This window comes from Diadema setosum, chromosome 11 (genome assembly GCF_964275005.1).
Source record: "Diadema setosum chromosome 11, eeDiaSeto1, whole genome shotgun sequence".
Taxonomy (NCBI): domain Eukaryota; kingdom Metazoa; phylum Echinodermata; class Echinoidea; order Diadematoida; family Diadematidae; genus Diadema; species Diadema setosum.
Genome location: NC_092695.1, coordinates 19,400,651 through 19,417,819, shown reverse-complemented (window position 1 = coordinate 19,417,819; position 17,169 = coordinate 19,400,651). Strand labels below are relative to the sequence as shown.

The 17,169-nt window shown below is 39.5% G+C and overlaps 1 protein-coding gene across 1 annotated transcript in view; it reads left to right on the top strand.

Annotated features, from left to right (window-relative positions):
- Positions 1 to 229: 229 nt before the first annotated feature.
- Positions 230 to 17,169, top strand: part of LOC140235197 (gamma-aminobutyric acid type B receptor subunit 2-like) — a 96,758-nt gene continuing 79,818 nt past the window's right edge. Inside the window, exons 1-3 of the mRNA XM_072315231.1 lie at positions 230 to 370; positions 11,985 to 12,113; positions 16,821 to 16,886. Coding sequence (XP_072171332.1) covers positions 245 to 370; positions 11,985 to 12,113; positions 16,821 to 16,886 — 321 coding nt within the window. The 5' untranslated portion in view covers positions 230 to 244. The remainder of the gene's footprint in view (positions 371 to 11,984; positions 12,114 to 16,820; positions 16,887 to 17,169) is intronic.

Genomic DNA, 17,169 nt, shown 5'->3' with positions numbered 1-17,169 from the left:
GATCCTTTTTTGTGCTCTTTTGGACAATGGCAAAGAACATATTATGTTTGCTTGATTCCTAAATCGAATCAAATGGCGAGGGTGGGGGAGGTGGGGTGAGTAATAGATGAACAAGTTGACGCTAAGTTTGACTCTGTAAGGGAGACGAAATTCTGACAAATTGATAAGAACTTATTGTATTCATGCCATCTTTTTCCACCCTCAGGTGACGTATGGGTCCCACGCACCAAAACTGACGCAAAACATGAACAATCTGTACCGGACCATCCCGTCCACGAACAGCTACAATGATCCCCGGATCAAGATGTGCCAAAAATGGGAGTGGTCGAACGTCGGGGTGCTCGGGGTTAACACGCCGGATAACATAGCCGTGAGTATATCATTATTCGTCCATCTCCCCGTGTCTTTGTCACATGACATCCGAGCTGGCTATAGATGATCATCCTGACGTCGTATAATTTGTTTGTCTGTTTGTTCGTATGTGTTCTCTTCTATACTTTCGAATGACAAAAAGCCACACTGTTCATTGGGCACTCAATCAATGCTAATGGCTCGATCTCAGCGAAAGGAAAGCTGCCAGTGTGCTCTCCAAGGGATGAAAATTACACACTATTACCGTCCTCTGGACGGGAGAGCAGAAAACAACACAATGTTTTCACTTTCAAACCCAAGGATGATATTTCCTTGTAATGAATTCGTGTCTGAACAACACAGTTTCCCATCCATTAAACTCATCAATATCTTTGAAGGCAGTCTCCACACCCTGATATGCTGGAATTAAGTGAACGAGTGATTTTATTCAGAGTAGCAACAATGAAAATGTCACTACGATTGCAACGAATAACGAAAAGAAAATATAGGTTACGCAATCTAATGTTCTGACGGAACAGTGAACTCAATCACAATATTACCTTGCATAATGACAGCTACAAGAGGAGATGACGCCGTGACTTTACAAACGTTCCACTGGTTTATACATCGTGTAATGTTATAATATTTCCTTTTCCAAATTTTGTTACTTTTTAGTGGCTTTAATTCTTTCATCTTCAATCATAGCGAGACCAGGGCCAGATTTCATAAAACTTGTTATCAATAACAAGTTACGATAGTTGTTATAAGCTACTGAAACCCTTGCATCTGATTGGCTGAGAGCAAATTTGTCATATAAATGTGGCAGTTGTTACTGATAACAAGTTTTATGAAATGGGACCCAGGAATAACAAGTGAAATTTACCTCCGCGTAATATAAGATGATAAGGGTGAAGAGAGAAATCATCAACACGACAAAGCACAATGAAGATAATGTGAAGAGACAGGCAGATAATCTCCCAATCTCTTTTACATTAACAAAAATGAGCAATGATGCCTTCAGGTCAGGTACATCTTGAAGATCCAACGAGTGAATGTTTCACTTTTAGTGATGGGGGTGGGGTTGGGAGGATGGTAGGGGAAATCTCATTCCGAAGTCAACAGTACTCGATGTGCGATGGCCCTTTATACCCCAAGAAGATTTGCTTCTTAAATTGGTACTTGAAGCACTTGATGCTCGCAGATGCAAGAAACCTTAGAGGATGATTGCTTGATGTTATCAGTGCCATACCACTCAAACTCTTCAAAATGATTTCAAACAACTGATTATGACTTTTTTTCAGTTTTCAAAAAAACACTTCAGAACAGGAAATTTAGTGAAGATCCGTGTGCATTCAATGAGAAGGAGAGACTAGTAAGGCGATAGCAAACATAGCTTATCTAATATCATTAAAAATGTTATCATATTAAAAAAAAAAAACCCGCATAATCTTAAATGTCGTCCTCGTTTCATTGCTTTCCTGTAGTCATAACTTGTATAGGCCTACTTCATGTACATGGAAGGAATTTTCAGTTCCGTCGCGGAAGTTGTTTGCTTGTTTCAATTTTTAGGTATTCAACAAGCAGTCTCGTGACCTCTGCAGAGAGCACACACACACACACACACACACACACACACACAGACAGACATACACACGCACACACATAGTATTTACATAAGCCAAGTCACACATCCAGTAGAAATCCAAGATGAAGTAACATGTGATGTCATGTCTATCTTACCAACAGGTGAAATTTTATGGCAGTTGTCTGTGTCTATAATGTGTGCATGTGTATGTGTGCGTGTGCGTGCGTGGGAGCGTGTGTATGTGTATGTGTGTGTGTGTGTGTGTGTGTGTGTGTGTGTGTGTGTGTGTGTGTGTATTGACTCTTTATGTATAGAACTTACAGCATTGTTTGTTTTTCGTCTGGGTTCATTGTTGATTTACGCTCTAAAGCCATTAAGACCATTAGATCGATTTGTTTAATTGGGTAGAGATAAATAATTTGTGATATAACAGTATTTTTTTTTCTAATTTTTTAACTTTTTTTTTACTTGGCTGTTTGGCATGATTAGAAAGAGGGAAGGCCCTCAGGAAGAATAAACACAACCCTATTCAGAACTTCATTTCGGTAAGTGGGCATGTGGTGTCAGATGAGCTCGAATATCGCACGTGCATATTTCCAGTGGATATGATTAATAAATCTGAACGGGATGGATTTCACTAGTTTTACACAAAATCATGAACGTAATGCGGGCCGGGGTAGTTCCGGCATACTGGTGTCTGGTTTGAAAAGATAAAGAAAAGAAAAAAAATGAAGGGCGCGGAGGAGGAGTTTTGGAGAGTCCAATATACAGAAGACTATGTCTGTCTGTGTGTGGTGTGTATGTGTGTGTGCGTGTTTGGGAATGAGGTGGGTGTGTTTTAAGTCATTGATACTTCAGATTGTGCTCCCTTACCTCGCTGTCAGTTGTATAATCTCATGATTTCATAGTGGAACTGCCGACTACCGGCTTTAGGAATAACTACAGTGAATTCCCTCCCCACCCCACCCCAAACCCACCCCCCCCCCCCACCCCAAAAAGAAAGGAAATCGATTTGTCTATTATGTAAGCTTCATGCGAAGTCCTATTGGGGTTTCCATTATTCCCAATTTATTGTTATTTCATCCGAACATAACCCCAATTTGCACTGATTATTTTGTAAGTTATAGTTTTATCTGACGAGAGGAGTACATCTCAGGAATATGTTTGCATCGATATTGTGCCCATATACCAACTACAGTCAGATACCAGTCCTCGAATACGCCCAGTTTACACGTGTCTTGTTATGTTGGAATGCAAAATGATGCAAAAGTATGTGAGCCTCCTATGTCATCATCCTTGTTCAGTGTAATTTGTTTTGGGTTGTTCAGAGTATTGTATCTCTGCTCAAGGATCACAATAAATTCCACAAATCTATTCAATTGGAGTTGTCGATTTATGTACTACATGATGTGAAATTATGAAAATCGTCTTGAATGCCCCTTCAATGCACAATCAGATGACTAGCATTCAAACTGTGTGACCCATTACTTGTTTTAATAAGAGTTTGCTAATCTGATATTTAGACTTCACGGATTCAGCCCAAATCGATCCCCCGCCCCCCCCCCCCCCCGTCTTCGAAGAATAATTTTCCGTAAAAAAAACCCAAACAAACAAACAAACAAACGTGTTTACAGCTTTGTCCTAAAGAGCGTCTTTGCATGCCTCGAGTTACGAAGATAGGCAAGAAAGTAAGCCAACGATCCGCCGAAGTAAACAGAGGGAAGACAAAAATATCGTGTTCTACTTCGCATTTCTTTCTGATACAGAGTCCCTCAATTCCAGAGGAGATGGATTGGAGTCGTACCCAAGGCTGTCGGCGTTTTAATCAGCTCACCTGCTTTGGTCCTTTAATCTACCTTTGTACTCTCTAGATACATATACTTTCTTTTTCTTTTTTCTATACGTATTGATTACAACTAGCATGGAAAAATATATCGGACAATCTCAAAGCATCCGGGTAAAAGGGATCGCTCGCTCTTTTGCCAGCCAAATGGAAGAATAGAGACGAAGTAGAAGAAGAAGACGACGACGAAGAGAGAATACGTACGTAGATGGAAACGTCAGCTTAGAGTGGTGTTAGTACTCAAGCGTATTGCTAGGATTTCTCTTTATCTGTCCACAAATTTCGTGGTTTCCATTTCCGATCTCTATGTAGGCAAATGGAACTATTTCAACGACCCCTTTTTGCGCCCGACGGCGAACTCGAGCCTTCCGCAAATAATTTGTCTCTAAAATCAGCGAGTACGTGCGTTTTTCCATCGGAAAAAGAAAAAAAAACAACGCTTTCTCCGATCGATTATAGTCTCGAACCAGATCCGCGTAACACGTGGATAATATGGTACATCTTCATAGTCTGTCGCGTTATTAATGCCGCGTCATTCCATTGCCCTGCCCAGCATGATATCACCTTCCAAATATCAAAATTAGCCTTCTTTTATCAGCAATGTGTATCACCTTTTCATATTGACATATTTTAAAACAGATCGAATATTCCATGTATTGCGACATCTTGAAGAGCTGCGCGTATTTATTGTTATCTCAATTCGTACATATCCATGCTTTTATGTGGTTAAAGGCATTATTTACCATTTACAGATGAAACAAAAACCCAGCTTAGTGCTTCAAAATAGTTCCAAAATGTGAGTTAGGGATAGAAACATCTATGTAAAAATCTAAATCAGTATAATTAATGTTAAGTATTGTTAAAGATACAAAAGGTAATCAGTAGTTATAATAACAATAGTAGACTAAACCGTCAACAGTTATGGTTTATTGAGAAAAATGGTAATATCTCCATAATAATATATTTTAGGCTTTATTGCAAATTTTGTGCATGGTAGGATGTTTTGTGATACAACTGACCTACACATATGCATCAAATGTGATAACTCAAAGATGTTAAAAATCACTGTTCCCAATGGTAAACTGTACCTTTTTTTGTCACGTTCATCTCTACGAGCATTAGTTACCATTTTTTTTAATACCTGCATCTGCCATTTGCACTTCAGCCTCCTTATAATATCGCGCACTGCGTTCGAACTCATCTCACTATCACCAGGCAACATTACATTACAATGTATAATTTGTTCATAACAATATACACATAATATATACTTGTATAATTCATTATCCACAATAAAAACCAAAATAGTTCATATTTTCGCACGGTGAATACATACTTGCCTAGAAGGATCTAGTATTGAGCCTGTATTCTGCTAAGAGTTCAAACCAATGTTTGGTCTAAAGTGGGTTTAAAAACGGTTTGAGACACTTAAATGTAAACCCACTTTAGTGTGAGATTTGATTTTCATTTTCATACTTCACTCAGCTGCAGTCTAAAATGAGGTTTAAAGTAAACCTACTAGGAGGAGGTTTAATTCAGGTTTAATTACGATTTTTAACGATTATTGAATCTATAGATGCCCGGCAAAAGCAATAAAGATAATGACGAAATAATCAAAGCAGCGTATACAGAGCTACACGCGTGTGGTTGTATGGACCCATGGCATGGCCGACGGGGTACAGTCAGTTAGGCCAACGTGATACGTGATACGTGACTGTAGAGATGTACGGAGAGTACGTACGTATCTTGATACAGTATATTCATAGTCTAGCGGCGCCGCATAGGCCGCCGGCTAGATACAGCCACATCAACACGAAATGCAATACACATCATGCACCACCATTTACGACGAAAAAGAAGCTTTATTTTTCTTACATTATCGACAACTTCGTTATATAGATATCAAAATGGTTTCCACTTTATTCTCACAATCGTTCGTGTGTTTAAAAAAAATATACGCGTTCACAAAGAAGAGCTTACTTCCTAGCCCGAGGTCCCTGATTTGGTCGATCCCTTCCAAATTCACGATCCAATCGACGACCAGCGCACACAGCAGTCACGCGGCCCCGGCGCGGTGGTCACAGTGGGTCATTTGCTCGATAATTCCGATTAACCTGGATATCGCTGGTGATGAAACTATGTTTTGCAATCGCCGTTGATTGAAAAAATGTTTTTTTTTTTTCTCAAGATAAACTTAGTTTTTCGCTTCATAAACAGAGTTTATCCGTCAAACTTAGTTTTCTTTTGCTTGTTTGCTTGTTTGCTTGTTTGTTTGTTTGTTTGTTTGTTTTTTTTTTTTGGTCGATAAACAGAGTTTCTCTTGAAATACTTAGTTTATCGACTGATAAACTAAATTTTTCAGCCATGAAATAATAGTTTATTAGCGATAAACTGAGTTTTTTCGAAACTATTGGTCAAAATATGGTGCGCCATAGAGGATGACTATATAGTGCTACCACAATCGTACCCTGTGCGCTGTTCATACGTGCAGAGTGTAAACAAAGGCAGGGAGTACTGATAGGCGAGTAGGCCTACCTACTTGGTACAAGCAGGCGCTACTGAACGTAAACGGCTGGGTTTATGAGCAGACACTTACTTCCATATTTATTCACAATGAATACAAAGACATACGCATGTGGCTGATACACTGCCGTAAAGCCCCCTCACACCTGAGCGAATGTAGGGGGACGAAGGGGGACGAATGGGAAAAACGCACGAAATGCGCGCGAATTCAACGATTTCAAATAAAATTGCCTTCAAATCACCCGATTATAAACTAAAGTCAAATATGATTAACGAACGGTAAGCGAAGGATAAATATGACATAGGAAGGATAACGATTTTTCGGTTCACTTCTTTGAGTAAATTGCGGCCGAAGGCGAGCGAAGGGTTGATATGACCCGATAAGACGAACGAACAATGAGCAATGGTTTGATATGGCGTGCGATTTGAAACGAAGACGAAAGAATAGATCAGGCGTTCTCGTACGTGCGTGTGCGCTCTTCGGGGATTATAAAAGCGACCAGTTCCGTCCAGATTTCAGTGCGACCAGAGAAATCATCCACGCAACATGAAAGGAAGAGGCAAAGGCAGAGGGAACGCACGAAAGACTGCATCAACCGGGAAGAAATCCACAACTTCGGAATGCTCACAACCACAGTCGGAAGATTCCAGTATTTTGGCACTGTAAGCATTAATGGTTTTTTTTTCGCAAAAATTGTGCGAGTACGTGGAAGGTGATAGTTCACGATGACGAGTTGGGTAGATACACTATGAAGAGAGTTATTTCCTATGAACATATGTCAGGAAGCTCATCAATTGAAAATTTGTACGTAAAAATACCAACATTATAATGAAACAAATCAATCAATTTCAGATTTTTGCTTCTACACAAAAGATCATTTGTGTGAAATAAATATCCAACATTGTTAATTATTCTTAAAGCACTTTTTTGAAGAAGAAAAAGGGTATCAAGCAAAAACTGAGATGAATTGCCCCAATTGCTATCATTTTAGCAAAAAAATTAATATTTAAACAGTAACAATGGAGGTGAGTTGATAACAAATCTGACGTACCCCTAAGTTGACTCGACCTACCCCCTTTCCCCTATTGTATCATACTTACCACCAACATCGCACCAGACAAATTTGTAGTCACTGTCCACTATAGCCAACAGGATTATACTAAAAAAAACCTTGTAGTTGTAGTATAGCGAGCCAGACAGAGGAGGCTTTCTGATGGCCACATGCTTGCCATCAATAGCTGCCACATAGTGGGGAAAATTCCACCGCTTGTAGAATCCACCAGCAAGTTGTCTCCATCCATCAGGGGTTGAAGGGGCTGTCATGACTTCATCTGCATACTCGCCACATATGGCCTGACACACTTCCCTGACCACTACAGATAGGGTGTTTTCAGGCACCCTCCACCCATACTGCATGTCGGAGTACTTGGTGCCAGACACAAGATGACGGAGAGTAGCTGCCAACTTGAGACCTTCTTCCAGCTGCTGTACCCTGTACCAGGCGTACTGCCTCCTGATTCTTCCTCAGACCCTCTCCAGGATTTCATCGTAGAGTTCAGGGGGCATGCAGAGAAATTTCTTGAAAGTCGAAGGGTCTTCTCTTCGGAGCTCAACGAACAACTGGTCGTAGATTCCAAAAGCCCTTCTTCTGGCAGGGTTCAGCAACGTCCTTCTCCAGATACGACGTCGTCTGAAGCGTCGTCTCCATCTGAAGCGGCCTCTGATGAACTGGTGTAGGTTCAGCTGCTGATGTATAACTTCATTCTGAACCATTGCCAGTAAATACTGGACTCTGAGGCGGGCTGCATCTTCCATTTTTCTGAAGAAACTTTGAAACTTTCGGGTAGAATGTTTATATATGAGAAGAGTGGTGAGTGGCTGTTCACAGAGAGCAGCTCAGCATTCGCCAATTTTTTTTTTCGTCAGGTCATTCGCTCGTATTCGTATCACTTCGCAATACATAGTTTGTCATAGTATCTCTTAGACCTGCCTTCGTGTATGCATCGCTATTCAAATTTAGTAAAGGTCATTCTTGGTTTCCCTTTGCATAGAAGATGGCAAGCGAAAATACGTTTGTCATAGTATCTTCGTTTCTATGCGCAAGTCATATTTAGTCATCGTGTTGCTTCGTTTAGGGTTCTTTCGAGATCGGTCCACCTTGGCAAAAGCGCGATGAGGGACTATGCGTGACAATAGCACACGAACGATAAACGAACGATTACCGCAGACTAAATAAGAGATGCAAATGACAGACGATTTTTCAATTCGTCCGGAAATTTTAAACATGTTCAAAAATCCCGTGCGAATTTGAATAATCGCAACTGTTAGTTCAGAAGGTGTACGAACCCAAACACGAAGGGTAAATATGACTTACTATCAATTACCATTGAAAACGATTTTTCCAAAAATGCCTTTCGCCAGCCATCGCAAGTCATATTTCAGGCAATGCGCTCAGGTGTGAGGGGACCTTTAGCTGGAGTCGTGGAGCGAAAAATACTCGGAGGGGGAGAGTTTTTGCATTCACAGAGCGCACCGTGGTGGCTAAACTCGTTCATGAATTATTCATTATAGCAGTCGAGCTCGATTTAGACTGCAGTCTATTTCGGATTTAATTTAAGTCCGAAATATACTTTGGTTGTTACTAAACCTCGCTCGCAGAATACAAAATTAAACGTTAGGTTTAGCTCAGCCATGAATGAGTCTAAATTGGGTTTAAACCATGGTCTACAATATAACGTACGGGCATAGAAGTTTAAAGATGAAAATCTGGCCTACCCCCCTGTCATCATTGTGAGGACCCAGTTGTGGTGAAGTACCATTCGAAACAGGTCTGCGACGACTCGGCGCATCTTGCGATGTGCTCTGGTATTCGAAGCTTCTGTCGCACTCTCGAGTACGTGAGAATCATACTGACTAGGTTTACATCTTTAAGCTTCCCATCTCCTCCTGGGATAGAATGTATTCAACGTGCGAAAATATTGATTCTTTTTTTGTATTTGTGAATTTACAAATGCATATTATAGTATATCCAATATGTCGAGATTATAGATTGTCATGTAAGAACTAAAATGGTGCCTGTGGTAGTGGGATGAGTTCGAGCGCAATGCGGGATTTCATCTTCGTCACGTCACGCTTAAATGTAAAGATATCATACTTGTACAAGTTAAAGCAGTACCTTTCTTTTAAATAACTTCATTGGATTCCACTCTCTTACTGCTTTATGTAGGTTATGGAATTCTGGTATGGGGGAACCTGTCGTAAAACAAGACTAAACTCTGTAGGTTAATAATAGAGAAGAGAGCCATGCGGATGATATGATGATGATGATGATGATGATGATCATCATCATCATCATCATCATCATCATCACCACACTATCCGAAGAATCTGGAGAAGCTGAATCATAAAAGAGATAAGAAATACAAAATAAGTAGTATAAACCTCTACGAGTACACTATCGCAATCATTATCATCATTTGTATGTGTCTACCTTTGTTTTGCTTCGTTGTTGTTGTTTTTTGTTTTGCTTGTGTTTTGTTCCTGCAAGGTATCTTTTTTTGACGTGTGGTGATTCATTTCATTTAGAAGTGGTGAGGAGCCGTTATGGCTTAGTGGATAGGACTGCAATTTCTCAATTGTGAGGTCCGTGGTTCAAGTCCGCTGCATGGTAGCTGTACCCTCAGGCAAGGTACTTTATCCTTATGGCCCAGTTTTTCGGAGGGGGTCATGAAATACATCGACGACAACAATGCGCTCGAAGCGATGGATCTTGCTTTGAAGAGAACTAGGTTTCAGCTTTTTTTTAACGAGGGTAAAGCTGACAGAATTCCGATAAATATTACGCATTTATTATCTAGAAAAAAAAAGGATTACTAAGTTAATGTGGCGCTTGGGTAAGTCAGAATACGTGCCGGACATTCTCTTTGCGTACACGCAGACGCGGTGTACGGGGGCGACGACCAGGTCGCAGGATGAGTTGAGGCAGACACGTCTCCATTATTGATCCCGTGGACGGCCAGGAGCATGACTGAAATTACAAACCAAACTGAACGCTTCATCTCATCGAGCCGTATAATCATGATTCTGGTGGGAATTGTTTCGAGAGGATGTTGTCGGGGGTCGATGGGGGGAGGGGAGGGGAGGGGAGGGGAGGGGATGTGGCGGGACAGGGGAAATGCTCGAGAGCCCTCAGGAACTTTCGAAGAAACATATTGTGGGGTGTGTTCAATATGCTCTTCTGAGGTCATATGCCATACACGGATAAGAGGAGCAGGAGGAGGCGCATAAGGGGAGGGGGGGGGGTTGGAGACGGGGGATGAGTTTTGACTTATTCATGAAGTTATGATGGAGGCGCCACGAGATTTGCGACCTTGCATCAGTATTCGTTTGTACGCCCCTTTTACGAGCACATTGTGGTCTTCTGTCATGAATGTTATTGTCATGGTGTTGTTGTTTGTTGTCGTTGCTGTCGTTATTATTGTCCAAGTAATTTCCGTCTCCTTCCATAGCCTTGCTTAAAAACTTATCAGCCATTTTTTGACTAATTCCATTGAATTTTAATGACGATGGACGTAAGATGACGTAAGATTACGCAGTGCAACAATAAAAAAAAAGAGAATAAAGAAAAGAGGATGAGGAGAAGTTTTGAAATGCAATTTTTTTTTTTTTTACATTAGTTACAGAAAACAGATAAATGCATATTTAAAGAGTTTCAAGATTATTGGTGTACGATGAACACGTAGGGGCCTACTCGTATCAATAAACAGAGAACACTGTTCTATATTGCTCGTTTGCTTCGTATTCTTTTTCACTTTCCACTTATGCGCCAGATCGCGCTATTTGAATTGCATGGGCCATGAAATTGTTAACATTTATGAATATTACCTAAAGTACGTTTGAGAGTCGGCTGTGTGTTTTAAGTTACTGCTTCGAAGATTATTGAATCTCGGACACACAACAGCACAGAAGCACACATTTTTTAAAAATAATTCTTTATTCTTCAATATCATAGAAATCATATTCATAATGATATTATTAGACACAAAAAGTGCAAAATGCATTCCACTCATTGATTTGAAGTCAAGTCTTATCAAGGAGAATGAAATCTGGGGGGCATTTCATGAAGGAACTTGTCGGATAAAATATCTGACAAGTCAATTATATCCGACAAGTTTTGAGAAATTCTTTAGTCTGATTGGCTGATTTCTCTGAACTTGTCGGATATAATTGACTTGTCGGACATTTTTTTCCGACAAGTTCCTTCATGAAATGCCCCCCTGAATAATTGTAATGTGAACTGAGGGAAAGCGGCAATTATAGTAAGCAACATCGGCGACATTTGAGGGAAACTGGACGATCCGTTCAAGAGTTAATTATATAGTTTTGGTGCATCGACAAGCGAGAAAACCACAACTTTTTGTGACTTCAACATGGAAAACGATCTAAACAAATACATGTATTTCTTAAAAAAAAATCAACATATTTTCAATTTCGTAGCATAAGGACCGAGCAGTTGACTTTCCTCTTTTTTTATGTTATCATCATCACTATTGTGTCCAGAGTTTTGTTCTGATAGTACATTATGTCTGTAGTGTTTTCAAATAACATAAATTGCATAAATTGTGTAATGTTCTGGTAACGATGCTCGAATATCATAAGTTTTCACTTCTCATTTCCACCAGGTGGTCAACGATTTGCAGACCAAACTGTCCCTGGCCAACATTCACACGATGGTCAAGGAGGCCTTCGACGTCGAGGTCGACAACGACATGAAGATCCAGAGCATTAAGCAATCACTAACATATCTCAAGGTAAATCCATTCGTCGTCATAATTATGGTTCATTAAGTTGTTTATAAAATATGTATTTTGCCTCGTTTGTATTTAACTTTTATAACATTTTACCTCGTGATGCACGGATAGGAGGAGGAACAGCCGTGGTGGCATGCAGAATCATGTGCCGTGCTGAAATGAATAAATGAAAATGAAATGAAAAAAAGAAGTATAAAAAACGAATACACATACATGTACCATTAAATGTGGGTGTGTTTTGTGTGTATGTGTGTGTGTTTGTGTGAGTGTGTGTGTGTGTGCGTGTGTGTGTGTGTGTGTGTGTGTGTGTGTGTGTGTGTGTGTGTGATGCACTCTCTCATTTGTCATCTGTAGTTTCCAATCTTCTCTTTGCTTTTGGTGAACCTGACTCTAATGCTCACCAGTGCGTGTCTACACGCTGGTGAGATCTTTAAGCCGGCAGAGTGGGGAGAAAATACAGGGAGGTCCCCACTTTTTCGAAGTTTTGACACCCACTGTTTGCTTCAAGAATCAACATGGTCTCCGTTTTACTTTTTCTTCCAACCATCCGGTATATATTATGCCGCCTGTGTTATGTTGCTCTAATTAGATACGTAGGAGTCTTTATGTGGCGTCTATGTATTAACGGACCAAGAAAATGTAGGCGCCTAGACAGCGCCCTGTCAAAATTCATTTTTCTTTTAAATCTAATCCAAATTCAAGATATACTAGCATTTTTTTGGAAGTCTTAGACAAGAATGATTAAAACCAAACACAGGAAGAAATTTTTCTATAGGTCAAAGGGTCAATCAAAAGTGCTGGTGAATTTATCATTCTTGAATAAGAAATATATATCTTATCTAATGAAAAGCTAGCAACTTTGAAGCTGCGTCCATACCTTACAGTGTGTGTCTATACCGAGGAAATCTCACAATAGAAGTTTGGACCAAAATTACCCCCCCCCCCCCCAAAAAAAAAAAAAAAATGCACGGAGGTTTGTTTATTCAAACTTTCACAAACAGACCAATCAAGTACCGCATTGATTTCCCCAACCGACCACTTCCCTTTAGCGCGGGGAAACCCAAGGGTGCATTCTCTTTCCGCCGGGCAATTTCTCAATTAATGAAATGAATCAATGTGCTCTCCGAGCACGCCGGCTTTTGTTGCTTTTCCTCATGTATCCATTGCGAGCGTTAACAGAGGAGGACACCTGTTGTATTGTCCGTCAATCTTATTAGGCCTACCTTCTCCGCCCTGAATCCCCCTCCCCCATCCCTCTCAGCCGTGGTCAGATCTTCATATTTCCTTCTTGTTAGTACTTCAAAGCACCATTTAAAGGAGACCTCCGGATAATTTTCAGATTTTTACATTTTAACAACTATAAATTAGTTATACAGAGGACAGAGTTTCAGAATTTATGATGATTGGGATGAAAAATAAGAATATTTTCAAAATTTAGAACAAATTGCAATGAACAAGGATGATGATATGGCAGAGTCACCATAAGAATGCATGAGTTAGGGCTCAAGGAAGCAGAACAAAAGAAGAAGGCATGCATAGATTATACATAGGTGAACTCGCAAGCAAGCGGTATTGTAATGGAATTACACTGCTACATTTCTGAAATATGTGAACCTTCTATGTCATCATCCTTGTTCAGTGTAATTTGTTTAAGGTTTTTCAAAGTATTGTTTCTCTGCTCAAGAACCACAATAAATTCCACAAATCTATACATGGAGTTGTCGATTTATGTACTACATGATGTGAAATTATGAAAATCGTCTGGAATGTCCCTTTAAACAATTTTTCCTGTTTCATAATCTAAACTGTATGTATGGTTCTACAAGCTGCAAGTGTTTTTTATATTGTATACATTTTTTAAAAGAAACTATAAAGAAAGTGACTGGATTTGTTTCTACAGACAGAAAGTAGTGTTTGCATAAACATCTCAGTAACCGTTCACTATTTAACATCATGATATTGTTTACATATGATAATATTGATATACACTTTAAAGCATCTAAGTCACTAATCAGCAATATCGACCAGTGCCTTGAAGAGGTGGCAACGATATTTCCACCCTATGTGGCACTCAAAAAAAGTCATAGATATTTATTTCTCAAATTGATTCTTCGGTTCCGTCAAAAAACACACATAAACTTGACATTCATTAACTTGTGCCTGTACCCGGGAAATGGCAAAAGACGGAACCAATAAAATTTATGTTAAAAAAAGCAAATGCATTGATATTTTCCTACCTGGCGTGTCCCTTTTCTTGAAGTTATTTCCTTCGTTAAATGCATGGGGGTAAGAAATATTCCATATATCAAGCCAAGATTGAGATGATCGAGCTGTTGGGCATGTGCACTTCAATCAGCTGATGAACCACTAAACAACTATTCTAGAAGAAAGAATGAAACTTTCTGTAAAAGTGATGTTGTAGCAATGTTGGAAATACATGTTGGAATGAAACAGAAAGCATCAGCTATATTGCTACATTCATTTGCTTCAATCGAGCATGAATACACCATGGGATAAGGAGAAATTACCCCTCGCAGCAAAATCCAAACGAGAAAATAAAACGCAAAGACATTCGACGCCCAGGTTGGCTATAGATAACAAGTGAACTGAAAGAATGACACAGTTTTCGTGAAACTCGAATATTTCATTTCATTTCATTTCATTTCATTTATTTCATTTCCAACAAAGTATGAACACAGCATGATCATTGCTGATACATGGTTACGCAATATCAAAGAGGCTCGTTTATGATGACAAGGAAAAACGTAGTATAATGAAATTGAAAGGGAAAACATATTGTAATGAAATTCTACAATCATATACTGTGGAATTTGTACTATGAAAGAAACAAATGGTTGAAAATAGAGGGGACTGCTTGAAAGCTTGTCTTATAATTTGCAATCCCCCCCCCCCCATGAACAATGTTTATTCTCAATATGTTCAGAACTTATGAAACAAAAATATTTGGGGAAAAAATAGGAAAACAGAAAAAGACAAGACAATATAGGGTGTAATGTTAGGGAGTTTCAAAGTGTTGCGCTTTTTTAGGGAAGAATACCGTCGGTCGCAACCACATAGAGCAAATTATATAGATCAGATGGTGGCCATCTGTCACCACGTTGTAATTGTGTCATTTGTTCGTAAACAAGAGTCATAAAGATAATATTCTGGTCGACATTTAAATACTTCATCCCATCCCCTTAATATTCCACATTGTTTGTCTGTAAGAACATTGCAATGGTGAATGAAGTTTTTTGTTCTTATTTTATGTTAAAATTAGGACATTTCATTATAACTTGGTTGAAATTAAAACATTCCATTCCAAAATTGGGACATTTGATGAAGATACATGTGCCGGGTTTTTTTTTTTTTGGGGGGGGGGATTTTTTTAGGTGATGACACTTCAGGTAATTGGCAAATGTGATTATACCACCGACATCTATGTGTCGTGACGAGATTTGAAACTTTAAGATCTCAAAACTGTCAAACATGGTATTTTGATGAAACTTCTGCGATTCTATTAGTCCAAATTCACTCTTTCTATCAAAGCATTCTTGATCATGGAGTTAAACTGCAACCTTTTTTTTTTTCTTTAATCCGAACATTTACCTTTGGACATCTTCTGCTGTCAGGGAAAACTGTTCCAAGACTTGCGGTGGTGATTTTCCATCTCCTGATCGTAATTATTGTGTGTATAGTGAAAGGGAGACGTTACCCAGTTGTCTAGACGTCGAGGAATTTTTTAAGACGACCGATTCGTTACACCGATGATAGTCTGTGTCCTTCTACGCTGGATGATTCTTTTTCGTGCTTTAATGCAGTTATTCTGTTTACATCCAGCAGAAGACTTTTGATAGATGCGACCCGATGACATGGAGTAGTCAATTTACAACGGAGCGACCAAACGGCTTAATAAACAAGAGAATTTTTACTGGCACTGCGAGGCTGTCCCTACCGAACCTTCATGAACCCTTCAAAATTCATCTGGCCTCTGGCATAGATATCTTAGGACAAAGAGTTAGCTCTTCTTCATATTATATTCCTTTTTTTTTTTCCTTCTTCTTCATATTGGCTTGGTCGAGGGGGCCCTCTAGGCAGCGTACCCGACAGCGAAGAGTATATCCCTAAAGAGAGAGAGGGTTGAGGAGGAGGATGATAAGGAGAATACAGCTCAAGCTTTCATTGGAGGTTGTTAAAGTTGCAGACAAAAATCAGTCATCGAATAGATTCCTCGACATTTAGACAATACGATATGTAAACGTGACCTTTCACTGAACACCGCCGCTAACCTGCGAGCGTTGATAACTTGCCATATTGGCGAGGTTAAAGGAATGTTTATAAACCCTTCTCTCTGATTTTGGAGTAGGTCCAGCAAAACAGATTTAATCTTCTTCAATATCACTCTTGACGTCACGGTATACCACAAATCACATTGTTTTTATTCCTGTGTGAAAGAGTCCTCTTGAGGAAGAATAAAGTCCTCATCTCACGTGATCAAGCTCGATTTGTGTTCGACATTTCGTGGGATTACATAAGCAGTAGCAAAATCCGTTATAGCACCGGTTGAGATGATCTTCAATCATCATAGTCAATTACCTAGATCCCATCTTCCCATTGTATGAAAATGTGCACATTGTAGCGAATGTTGTTACCAAGCATGTGAATAATTCGTTCTTTTCTTTTCACTGTTATCCATTTCGGTCGCAGGACAAAGACGTGAGAGTGATTATCAGCAATTTCTATCAGAAAGAAGCCATCTTCGTTTTCTGTGAGGTGAGAAGTATTTTGTCATCATCATTACTTGCAGTTACACCCAAGCATTCGAATAAGAAACCTTGCCTTGCATTTTTATTCATAGTTTTTGACACGTATTCCTGACTTTTAAAGTTGTCTATCATATTCATGCTTTTTCGATGATGAGGTGCTGGACTCAGACTGATCGTTGACAAATCAAAATGTGATGACTTTAATTTCTTTCGTGAGTCCGAGTTATTCTTTATCTTTATTTACTTTTTCCGTTATTGAATGAAAAGTAATAACAGTGTGACTCTGGCGC